Genomic DNA, 13,183 nt, shown 5'->3' with positions numbered 1-13,183 from the left:
TTGTACTCATTCTGAATATTTTTTAACCTTGGAATATTTCTAAAGAAAACTGTAAGTCGGTACCAAAAATGATATGTTCCTTGCTATTTTTTTGATATCTTGGTTCAAGTGCTTTAGAATCCAAGCCTAAAAAAATGCATTGTTTTTAATGTTGCAGTCACTGTTTTGTTCTTGACTAGTTGGAGATATAATCTCGGGTCTTGAAAGGTTTTTCCGATTTACTCTCCGTGGCACGAGATTGAGTGCATACTGAGTTTGTTACATGACACTCAGCGCTACGAGATAAGGAGGGTGCGTGGAGTGGATTATGGAGTGACTGTTTTAGGTAGCGAACACAAAATAAAGAATTTGTCACAGTTACAGCTGATGGTTCCCTTTTCAAGATAGCCACTGCGTCAGCAAAGAAAGCCTGTTTCTCCTTAGTGTGTAGCATTGTTGTTGTTTTTTATGGCGTTCACATTTCGTCACTCTCTCTTAGATCTTGGGTAAATAAGATCTTGAAAAACTAGTACCGTGTTACTCTGAATGTATACAAACGTGTACTGTGTTAGTCTAAATATGTAAGAAACTAGTACCGTGTTACTCTGAATGTATACAGACGTGTACTGTGTTAGTCTAAATATGTAAGAAACTAGTACCGTGTTACTCTGAATATATACAAACGTGCACTGTGTTAGTCTAAATATGTAAGAAACTAGTACCGTATTACTCTGAATATATATAAACGTGTACTGTGTTAGTCTAAATATGTAAGAAACTAGTACTGTGTTACTCTGAATATTTAAAAACTAATACTGTGTTAGTGTGAATATTTGAAAACTAATAGTTTTAATATGATTATATAGACATTCAGCCTTCCTTTTAACAGGTTTTTGTGTTGTTACATATTACTGGAGAAACATATATTATTAAAATTGTAAGTGTTTGGTGTAATTAGATTATTAGTTTCTGCGTTCTTTATTTATAATTGGAAGTTATTCATCTAGATAATTCGGTAGCATCTTGTAGATGCGTGAATCGTGGTGTTTGTCGATCTTTCCCATGTTTTCTGTTTACGTTTGAAAAGAAGCAAACATGAATAATGTTGATGCCAAATTTTATTTCGCAAGTTGGATATTTTACACTTAATTGTTAAGAATTAATCACACTATCAATTACATTTCAAAATGTAACGCAACGTAAATAATAACAATGTAAATTTACTGTATGTTATTGTTGGGGGGGCTCTTAGCGTGATTAAAATACTCAACAATTGCTTTTCATAGTGGTCAGTATAAGTAGCTTTAGGCTCGTCCTTTCAGCCGTGGGGGCGTTATAATGTGACGGTCAATCCCACTATTCGTTGGTAAAAGAGTAGCCTAAGAGTTGGCGGTGGGTGGTGATGACTAGCTGTCTTCCCTCTGGTCTTAAAATGCTAAATTAGGGACGGCTAGCGTAGATAACCCTCGTGTAGCTTTGGGCGAAATTCAAAACAAACAAACAAACAAACAAAATAAATAAGTAGCTCACAGCTTTGTCTCTGAGTGAAACCAAGAGTGTAACACAACTAACATTTTTAAAGTCTATGAAATAATTTAAATTGATAGATTATCAAAACTTTTATCGTCACTGGGGACGGATATTTTTGCTTGTAGCAAAATTTCTGTAGCTAGAATAATCTCGTGTAAGTATTTCGGTGTATCACACTGTATGTCTTTTTCTGTTCGTTATGTCAATAATACATAAATCAGACGGTTTTTTTATGGCTACACGGATTATTCTAAAAGCATAACTAACTGGATGTGATTAGTGTTTAGCACGCGGAGTGTTTAATCCATGGTTTGTGCCCCAATGCTGAAAAATAACGAGCCCCATACTTTGGGTGGGGGCACTTGGAAAGAGTAACAACCACATCCCACTATTTGATTAGAGTATTCTATGAGTTGACAGTAGTTGTTAACTACCTAGCTCAAGATTAGGGACGGCTCTTCGTGATGACAAGAAATCCATCTGAAGTAAAAATGTATCTCAGGATGACTGGTATAGGTATTAACACACAAAACAGAGAACAAGAACTCGGCGTATTAAGAAACCAAATAAATACAGTCTCAGAACTATGCTCACCCAATAGGTCTTACACTGCTAAATTAGGGACGGCTAGCGCAGATAGCCTTCGAGTAGCTTTGCGCGAAATTCAAAACAAACCTTATGATGCAGTCTATAAGCCAACTATTAACTATATGCTGTAAGTGACTGCATTTATCATATTCAACGCTAAAGTCTAACACAACTATCTATCTAATCTCTTTCTTGACATGGGAACGTTTCAAGAGTGATTATCCTTAATTGCTGTGCGAGTGCACAACTAGAGTTGATTGATTCTCCCTGTGCCAATTAATATTTCCATCAACCATTAGTAGATTTGGCTTTGAATTTGTCATAGCGTTTGTTTCATGTTAATCTGCTGTGAACTCTCAATTGTAATATATATAATGTATGTATCCTGAACCACAATAATAGTTTACAGTACAGATCACAAGGTATTAGTATAAAACCCTAATAGAACGTTTGGGTAAAAAGCACCTTCGACAGTAAAATTCAGTTTAAACAACACTTTAAAAATTGTACTATTGATTTCTAAGGCTGCACACATATAAATGTTCATATAAGAGTGTACGCGTGTTAGACTCACAATTAAAATAAAATCCATTGAAATGGCGTGTTTTTAATTATTATCTTGCCAATCTACAACAAAAACAACTTGGTATATTGTACCCAAACCTTTCACAGAATACTAAATGAGGTACCGCGAAGATCGTAAGGGTATTTAAAAGTTGATTTGTTTCATCTGTATTTTACATAAGCTAAAAAAAAACAACTTCATAATTATAGTGTAAACAATGTTATCATTATCCCTTGAAATTAGCTTTCTTAGAAGTATGTGGTATTCTTTTAAAAAGCTTTAGTACAGGGTGAAACGGGAATTACGAGCAATAACAGATGGACGTAAATAATGCTTTGTACACGATATTATCCATGTTTCCAGGAGATCAACTCCTGTATTATGTATCATACATGTGAAAGAGTAAAAAAAATCATTATACATAATATTTAATTTTATTATACACACTCATAGATTTTTAAAAAAAAACAAAGGTTTATTTAAGGTGATGTTTTTGATGGATATGTTTCATTTGAAAAGGCTGCTTTTCTACTCCCACGCGCTTAGTGGGAGTTGTATCTTAATTTTGGCTGACATTTATCTACTTATGTGCAATAGATATAAAGAATTTAGTTGCTTAGAGACTATAAATGGTCATTATATTCTCAAACAATTTTCTTGACGTTCTTTAGTTCCAGCTTCACGTTTTCCATCTCGAACTAATGTGATCAAATAGTCAATAGCTATAGTAAATTATCATGAGTCGAATCAGCTAGCTACTAGATATGCTTATTATTACAATCTATAAAGTAGCAACTGTATCAAGTAATTTTTTCCCATACTTAAGCATAAAAAGCGAGCAAAGAAGATAAATATAAAAAATCTGCAAATAGAGATTGTAAAGAATAAGTAAACAAGATACTGTAAACATTTACTACAATTCCCTGTTTTGATTTTACCTGGCTCAGTGTAGCTAGTTGGCTAGGGCACTCAACTCTCAATCTGAGAGTTGCGTGTTCGAATCCCCGTCCCACCAAACATGCTCACCTTTTCAGCAATGTAAGCGTTATAATGTGACGTCAGACCCACTATTCGTTTGTAAAAGAACAGCCTAAAATTTGTCAGTGGGTGATGATGACTGGTTGCCTTCCCTCTATTCTTTTACTGCTAAATTAGTTACTTTATTTAGTTGATGGAATCTGGAGGAATGAGGCTGAAAATTAGAATATTGTAACATACATTTCAGAGAGAAATTAAAAGAAAGTTATTATTTAAAGTATAATTAAAAATGAAAATGCCTGAAGACAAGATCGACGAAGCTGTTGGGGACGTACAAAAAGATTACAGCAACAAGTTTGAAGAAATGCAGAAGGACATTGACGAAGTCAAAATAAAAGCACAGAAGGACAAGAATGAAGTAGAGAAAGACGTCAACAATGTCAACGTCAAAAGAACCTCGTTGAGGTAGAATATTTCAGGCCGTAAAATAATACTTAATATCTTACCACAACACCGACCACGGCAATTCTTGGTGAATGTGGTCTGAGAACCAGTGATCAATTATCGTCTGGCTTAACGTAATGAGTATGATTAATAATGTCTTCCCAGTGTTAACATTAACCTTAACTTTTTGTTCGTTTGTTTGTTTGTAGTAAACATTAAGCCCCTCAGTTTTGATAGTGCAGCGAAGTACCACATTTAACGGGAAATGGAGTTATTATAAAAAAATATTATGGAAATTAGCTGTTTCAACTTCCAATGGTTTGGGTAATATTGTAATGATGGTACATCCCCACCAGAAATATATTTCGCAGCGTATGACATACATAATTGAAGGGGTAATAAATAATTATTATGTCGGTCCAATATTTATTTTAATAGCCAGATTAGCAATCACTATTAAGTGATAAATTCTTTAGGTTCAATTCATTCTTGATATTGCAAGACCTAGAAGAAATTTTTTCTTGTTATTATTTATTTGTATTTGACAGTTACTCGGACGACACTACTTAACAGCCCACAAAAAGCGACGTCTTTCGTGATCTTGGTTTTATTTACATGATAGGTAAATTCCAATGAAAATGAAAATTAACAATCAACGTACATTCGTACGATGAGCCAAAAGAAATAGGTTTACAGGTGGAGAAAAACGTGTCGTATAAACTTGCCTTTTGCAAATGAAAATTGCATTATAGTTTACAAATGAGAAATGTCTTTAAAATTTAAAGTAGTATTTTATTGCAATTGTGTATATAAACAAACACAGAGATACTGTTGTTTATTTTCGCCCAAAGCTACTCGAGGGCTAACTGCTCCAGCCATCCACAATTTTGAAGCGGTGGATTAGAGGGAAAGCATCTAATCAATACCACAAGCCGCCTACTCTTTACCAACAAATAATGGGGTTGACTTTGAAACTAACTTCGGCGTATTCGGCGACAGGTTTTGATCGACCTGTAGATTGGTCATAGAATTTCCTAACGCACAGGACTACAGAGATACAGATAGATTGACGCCATTTTAAATTGGCCATTTTACCATGTATTCTTGGTGGGTAATTTGTACTGAGGTTAAGAGTACCATATTGGTTAGCGTGCCTGAACTGTGAATCCTAATATTCGTGTTATCTTTCTGTTGTCGAAGGAACGTTTCTGAGGCCATGCATGCGCTATAAGAGTGACTGTCGAATCCAATTATTCGATGAGACAAAGAGCAACGTGATAAGTGCTGTTGACTAGCTAGCTGACTTTCCACTAGTCTAACGGCTGTACACATATAACGCTTGTTTAGCTTTGCACGAACACACAACAACAAGGTAAACGTTGGTAAAACAGCTACCTTACCGTTTGCGTAACGTAAACTAAAATTTTGTCTTAAAAATATTTTGCTCATATGTATGCTTGCATGAATATCCCAAGCTTTTTTTGTTGTTTTTTTTTCGTGGTTGAATTTCGTGTTAACAACACTGCCTATTAGTTTAATCTTGGTTTATCTTTATTTCGTCAAGACACGAGCTTTTTTTATGATTCTTGGCCATTTGTTCCTTCGGTTAGTGCAAATCGGCTGTGAATGTACCGACTTGAACGACAGATATTTATCAAGGTATACTATCAGTTGCGTTGTAAATTGATGGTTTTTTTTTTCCTTCTTCTTATACAAATACATAATTTTTTTATTAGTCGTCTAATCGACATCATTAACTGTTCAGTTGAGGAAACTTCCTTCGGTAGAAACATGTTATCATTGATTAATAGTGATCTCCGTCACAAATTTAGGAGTTACCGTGAAAGACAAACGTGACTGAGTTAAGGCAGACGTTCATCGAAAAGCTAAATTTATGTCATTCATTTGTGCTGTTAGAGCCACCCCCCATCCTTCCCTCCCACGTTTCTTATAGTGTTTTTTTTTTTTTTTTTTTACTTAATGAGTTCTGAAAAGGGTAATTTTATCTCTGAAATGTTAGTCTTTAAATCTGCCGACTTGAAAGATAATTTGTTTTGGACATTAAGCTTTCGTGAAACACTATTCTATAAATAATGACTTCGTGTGCTTCCGCCCCTCCAATTAATGTGGGTTGTATTTGTATTGTACGACTGCTAGGGGACTGCTGTTTTATAACAAAAAACAATAATATATTCGTTATGATATCGTTATTGCTAAAGTATTGAAAAATTCTGGATTTAGTGAAATCAATGTGGAATGCAAAATTACAAGATAAACGTCCGGTTATGTATTCAGTGTCTAAAACCAGTTCTACATTTCTGTTGTATAACGTAAAAAGTACGAACTTAACCTCATATGCTATTATTAGTCCTTTATACGAGGACAGGCGTGATCTGGTGTTCGTTTGTCGGGCTGCAAGTAAAAGATTTTGAGAAATGGGGTAGTGTTTTGAATACCAGCCTCAGGGCACTCAGTGGGGCAAAACGAGTCACGAGAGGACGTGATTTGAGTGAAGCTAGATGTGTCTCAGAATGGCTGGTATGGATATTTACTCTATTGATAAGGACAGAACAACGTTTCGACCTTCCTAGGTCATCTTCAGGTTAAGAAAGAGAGAGTTTGAATGTGACAGCTGACGGACACATGTCTTAGGGACGAGAGTATAAACGGGTACGGGATTCTAGGGGACGTTGCAGAAGGATGTTAGGCTGTTACTTAGTGTAGGTATAAAGGTGTTCCTTTATATTGGTTTAATTAACGTTTTAGTAATCTAGTTGCTGTATAAGTCTTGGCAGTTGTTGCATTGTATTTTATAAATTATATTGATGTTGTATTTGTCAGTGTAGTTTTTACATTGTATGGACTTTAGTTTCGTACCTGGTTTTTGAATAAATTTAGTGTTTACTGGAACGTTGTGTTTTAAGTTTTTTTCCAAATATTGCCTAATTTTTGGCTGATGTCGGGAACGTATGGTACGCAGCAGTATAAGGTATTATAGTTTGTTGTATCTTGGGGTTTATTGTTGTTTGTTTGTTGTTGTTCCAAGTGTGTGCGTATAATTTTTTCTACGGTTTTTTGAAGAAATTTGTTGATGTTGGTGAAATGTTTATTTTGTTCATTTCATCGTTAGTTTTACCAGGTGAACATAGATTTGTGGCTGTGTTTATTTGGTTTCTTAATATGTTAAGTTTTTGTTTTGTTTCATGTGCTGATTCCCAAGGAATGTATAATCCAGTATGGGTGATTTTTCTGTGGATTTCTATTTTGAATTGTGTATCAGTTCTAGTCATTTCGAGTTTAAGAAATGCTATTAGACCAACAACAAACAACAACAATAAATCCCAAGATATAACAAACTACAAAACCTTACACTGCTGTATACCTTATGTTTCCGACATCAGCGAAAAAAAAATTATAACAAAACACAACATTCCAGTAAACACCAATTTTATTCAAAAACCAGGTACAAAACTAAAGTCCATACTATATAAAAACTACATTGACAAACACAACACCAACATAATTTATAAAATACAATGCAACAACTGCCAAGACTTCTATGTTGGAGAAACAAGCAGAAAAATGGAAAATAGATTCAAAGAACACAAAAAACACCTTCACACGTTTTTGAACACTGCAAGTCAAATAAACACAACATAACCACAGAAAATATCCAGATATTAAGTAGGGAAACAAATATAAACAAACGCAAAATAAAAGCCCTGCTTATACAGCAACTAAAACCAAAATTAAACTAATATAAAGGAACACCTATACTAATTAACACCTTAACATCCGCCTGCAACGCCCCCTACAATCCCGTACCCGTTTACATTCTCGTTCCTAAGACGTGTCCGTCAACGGTCACATTCAAACTCTCTTTCTTAAGGTGAAGGTGACCTAGGAAGGTCGAAACCTTGTTCTCTCCTTCTCGATAAAAGTGTTAATACCCGTACCAGCCGTTCTGAGATGCAATTTTTATTTGAAGTGGATTTCTCGTCATCAAGAAACTAGACCTGTTTCCTCTGAATACTTACTTACTCCAGCCGTGGGCGTGCCAAAGGAATGAAAATTAATCCCGTTATTCGTTTCAAAACTTGTGGCGGCGGGTGCTGCTGGCTAACTTCCTCTTTACTTTCCGTTAATAACTCAAATCTAGGGGCGGCTATGCCTGAACTCTTTGATTTTCTGACCTGACTGTTTTAGCTCACGCGCAACATAAACTAACGAGTTCTGGTATTAAACAAAAGTCTTTCTGAGCATTTACATATGGAAGACAAATTCTTTATTTTAAACTCTATTTTGCATGCTTCTAATTTGGAATCCACAATGGATTGATTAACATGTTAAATTACATGTGCCGTCTACCAAGATTTTGAACACTATTTGTAGACTAATAAAATAATAAATATATTTTAAAATTCCTTGTGTTGAATAAATAACCAAACAGTAAACATGTTTTTTTTTTCCTTGGTGCCAAATATCTGTCAATAGAAGAATGAACAAATTTGTATATCTGGTTTTATATGTTTGTTAAAAAAGGAATGAATACATTTGTAGCTCTGGTTTTGAATATCTGTTGATAGAAGAATTAAAAAGCTTATATTCCTTATGTGTAATAACTGTTAACAGCAGATTGGACGAATTTATATCCCTTATGTGTAATAACTGTTAACAGCAGATTGGATGAATTTATATCCCTTATGTGTAATAACTGTTAACAGCAGATTGGATGAATTTATATCCCTTACGTGTAATAACTGTTAACAGCAGATTGGATGAATTTGTATCCATGATGTGGAATAACTGTTAACAGCAGAATGGACGAATTTATATCCCTTATGTGTAATAACTGTTAACAGCAGATTGGATGAATTTGTATCCCTTATGTGTAATAACTGTTAACAGCAGATTGGACGAATCTGTATCACTGATACTGTAAAACAATCCTTAGAAGTAGTTCTATTCTGTAAGTACCATTCAAGTTTGCCCTAAATTTTCATTTCGTTTAAATTTTATTTCTTCTTGGAGATGTGATCGCTTATTAAATAATCCACTCTGAAGAGCTTACTTAAAATTAACCTGGGCAGTTAGTGACCTTCTCAATGACCCTTACATACGCTCTTTACATTTATTCTCATCCACCTGTGAAACATCAAAACAGTATCCATGAACGATATTGAACTTTTAAAAATCACGTGAGTCTTGTTCTCTGGGTGTGCATGAGTAGCTACACTCCCCTTCTAATACACCTTCAAAAGTAGTATTTGTGTTTATTTGGTTGGGATTGGAATAAAAATGGTGTTAAATGTATGTTGTAGCATCACTCTTTTAGAACGTCACTTTGACAAAAAAATATGATTTTATATTTAGGGTATTTTTTAGTTTACTGAATATATTTTGTGCACAAAAATATGTAATATATTTTCAGAGAGAATTATCAGACGAAAAATGAAAAGAGGAATAACACATCTCAAGTTCGACAAAAGTTGGCGTAACAAACGATCTGTTTCAGTAGTTCGTTACGTCAAAGTAATGATTGCAGTCGATTACAAAATGGCGGAGTTCCACAGAAGTAACTTACACACCTATGTTCTAACATTGATGGCTTCGGTAAGTTTCGAACAAGACTTATCTAAGATAGAAATATCAAAAAACGAAAGAAAAATCTTCATAATATTTAATGGCTACTCTATTGAAGCGTTAAGCTGTTTTAGCATAAATTTTATTTAATTGTTTCTTTTTGATATTTTATTACCTTTATCCAGTGGTATAGGACGGAGTTCCAAAGTAATGGGTGCTTGGCTAGACATGCAGATTTTACAATGAGTTATTGAATGTATAAGGAGCTACAATCTAGGGAAGTCTGGGGGAATGTATCCTATAAAATTAGTATAACAATATAATTTACAGTTGCTATTTAACACAAATGTGTAAAAATGGGGGTGCTAAAGTATTAATACCGAAGTGCTGCTTTAATATTCGATTTCTGGGTTCATTCCAATGCATTATACGGTACCACAATATCTATACAATATATATATACAGAGAGAGATAAAGCTAAATTACCCCAAATCATGTTTATGAAATAGTGTAATTTCTATTTAGAAAATGCAATATTTGTAACTCACAAATCTATTTTTCTAATTAATAATGTATAAGTATTAAATTCTGTGTTACTACTATAGTTTTATTTATCTCTCCTTGCTAGGTATCTTTGATGTACAAGGACCCAAGTATTGGTAACGCCTTAAATATCGTTATAGTAAAACTTATTGTAATGGATGAAAAAGAGGTACTTTTAATTAAGAGTAAAATAAAAAAACAAAAAACAGAAACATTGCTTTACGAAGTATTCTAATATGTCTTATACATTACACAATGTAACAAAAATTTTTACTTTTTCTTGTTCCTGGGCAGAAAGTGTTATTTCCCAATTGCTTATGCCTAAAGTAAATGGAAAAGACTTATTTTTCTCTTCGAACTTTGCTTTTGTGTCCTGGAAGCGTATAACGAAAACATGATATGAGACTATATTTGGGGGTGATACGTGAAAGTGAGTTACATTACAGTCGCCAATCTCGAAAAACTACTCACTTCTAAACATTTTTGTTCATTTTTTTATAACTTTAGTATAAATATATGTAAATCTTGATTCATATGTTTTATTCAGACCTTATGTAAATGAAAATGTGCAAATTTCTCCGTTTTACGTAAAAAATAGGTTAATTTCTAAATTTCATTATCTAGGTCACAAAAGCAAAGTTTGAAGGGAATAATGGTCATTTTCTGTACTTTTACAACATAAACAATTGAGAAATAACACATACTATCCAGAAACAAAATTTGTGTCACATTGTGTTATTTTGTTATTTAATTTAAGAATAAATTTCTTTTGTTTGAAAAATTATTTTTCTTAAACCTAATAATTTTGTTTTAATAACACTATGAAAAATGAATGTGTACTTATAATGAGATAAGTTTGGTGCGTCGAGAACAAAAAAAATAATTGTGTTAATACAATATAGTTAACATTATTTTTACACTATGAGTGAGGGAGAACGTAAAACATTACAACTACAAGTGTGGTTAACCATACAAATTTGATACGTTAGGGTTCGGATTCCCGTAGCACCAAACACGCTCGCCCTTTCAGCCGTGGGGGCATTATAATGTTACAATCAATCCCACTATTCGTTGGTAAAAGAGTAGCCCAAGAATTGGTGGTGGGTGGTAATGACTAGCTGTCTTCCTTCTAGTCTTATACTGCTAAATTAGGGACGGATATCGTAGATAGCCCTCGAGTAGCTTTGCGTGAAATTCAAAACAAACAAATAAACAATTGATTCCTTATTAATATAACCTTCCTCCACGTGATAAACTAAAAGTACATAATACTTTGTTCTGTGTTAATTCGATGAGCGGTTACAGCGCCCTCAAACTGGCACATTTCTTCCGTAAAATCGAGTAGTAAATAAATCTTCAAACCTAAAACAGTTAAAAATATGACCCATTTATACCACCTCTCTTTGTAGCTTGATCACTGCGAAGTTTGATACTCTTTTTATTCAAGAGGGCACTTGTTTTCCCAAAATATTTATTAATGAAGAAAGTTAAAATTAATGATGAGTGGTGGGACATCAAATGACACATAGGAGTGCGATTCATATTTGAGGTGTTAGGGCTCAGGCATTTGATATGTGTTTACATGTAAATATATCTAAGTCACTACTAGCAGTTTTCGACGAACCAACTGCTGTAAAAAGTAATAATTCACATTAGAAATATTCTGTTTTAGCTCTTAAAACTTACTATTCAGTTTATGGTAAAATATAAAATTTAATGATACTGATAAAACGTTTTAAAAATTCAAAAAGAGTGACATTATTATTTGTAACTAGGCACGAGATATTATTTTCCCATATGCTTCGAAAACCCTTAAAAACTTCTGTAGATGGCAGCACAGCAATGATCATCAAGAAAGTAATCTCCATTTTGACACGGCAATTTTACTCACTAGGTAAGATATATAGGCATTATTATTGTAAAAGAAGAAATTTCTAGTTAGAGAAATGAAAACGATTAAACATTAGACAATTTCGCAACGATCTTTGTATTTGAAAACTAACAACAAAACTTGTATAATGTCCGATTTGATAAATACGTATATTTTCTATAATCTTATTACCAATCTTAATTTAATAATATTTATTTTTCTTTTTGTAATTGTGAGTTTCTGCATATGTTTTCATGATTACATATTGGCTTTACTGTGACGTAAAACAACTATTGTATACAGCTTTATTTTTTGTATTGCCAATTCGCCCTTATGATTTTAAGACAGTTTAAAAAAACCATAATTAAACGCCTCATTTTAATCAGTGAATTTCAATATTTGAAGTTACTTCTTTAATAATACACCTGTATAAAATATCTGATAAATTTACATGTTGTAATGTTTTTTTTAATCAAAGTCCCAGCATGAACATGAAATATTTGTTATTCAGTTATTTAAATCCTGCAAGCATATTCAACTAACCATCCAGTTCAGGATTTCTTAGAATAATCACATCTAAGTATCACTTTTAACCACCTAATAAGTATACAGATAGTGAGTACCTTAACAGTACTGTGTATTTGCTACAGCCCCTAGTTTTGGAACCCCTGAAAAAGTGTTCGTGACACTTGAAACCTAGAATTTTTATAAATCAAATACTCTGTTATCATGTTTATGTGAAGGTTTTCGTTTCTAAATGCCTCAGTGTTCAGTTTAGGAACTGATTCTTTTGTTTTCTTCACAGAGAGAACTTGTGTCGAACCTCAAATTCCTGTGATACATTAGGTAAGATATATTTCCTGACAAATAATTACAGCTCTTCTCATTTAGTATAAATGCATGTGTTTAACACAATACTATAAGCAAAGGGCACGAGCTTTAAGTTGTAAAACAAAGTGTAACATAAATGAACTAACAATTACTTTGAGAAGAGTATATTTGTAAACGAACGTTTAATGCTTAAAGCATAACACGTATGGAATCTAATTACATCTTTCACTGAGATATTTTTTAGTAATTAGAAAACTTAAACTGTTTGGGAT

At 33.3% G+C, this 13,183-nt stretch overlaps 1 protein-coding gene across 3 annotated transcripts in view; it reads left to right on the top strand.

Annotated features, from left to right (window-relative positions):
* Positions 1–13,183, top strand: part of LOC143247473 (A disintegrin and metalloproteinase with thrombospondin motifs 9-like) — a 216,168-nt gene that overhangs the window by 83,529 nt on the left and 119,456 nt on the right. For all 3 annotated transcript variants that reach the window (XR_013026563.1, XM_076495683.1, XM_076495682.1), the window contains exons 4-7: positions 9,516–9,697; positions 10,296–10,379; positions 11,986–12,104; positions 12,886–12,926. Coding sequence is in view for 2 of the 3 variants with exons in the window: in XM_076495683.1 (XP_076351798.1) it covers positions 9,516–9,697; positions 10,296–10,379; positions 11,986–12,104; positions 12,886–12,926 (426 nt within the window). In the remaining variant the exon portion in view is untranslated. The remainder of the gene's footprint in view (positions 1–9,515; positions 9,698–10,295; positions 10,380–11,985; positions 12,105–12,885; positions 12,927–13,183) is intronic.

The sequence above is a fragment of the Tachypleus tridentatus genome, chromosome 3, assembly GCF_004210375.1.
Source record: "Tachypleus tridentatus isolate NWPU-2018 chromosome 3, ASM421037v1, whole genome shotgun sequence".
NCBI lineage: Eukaryota > Metazoa > Arthropoda > Merostomata > Xiphosura > Limulidae > Tachypleus > Tachypleus tridentatus.
Note: the sequence above shows the minus strand (reverse complement) of the source record. Positions and strands in the feature narration are given on the sequence as shown.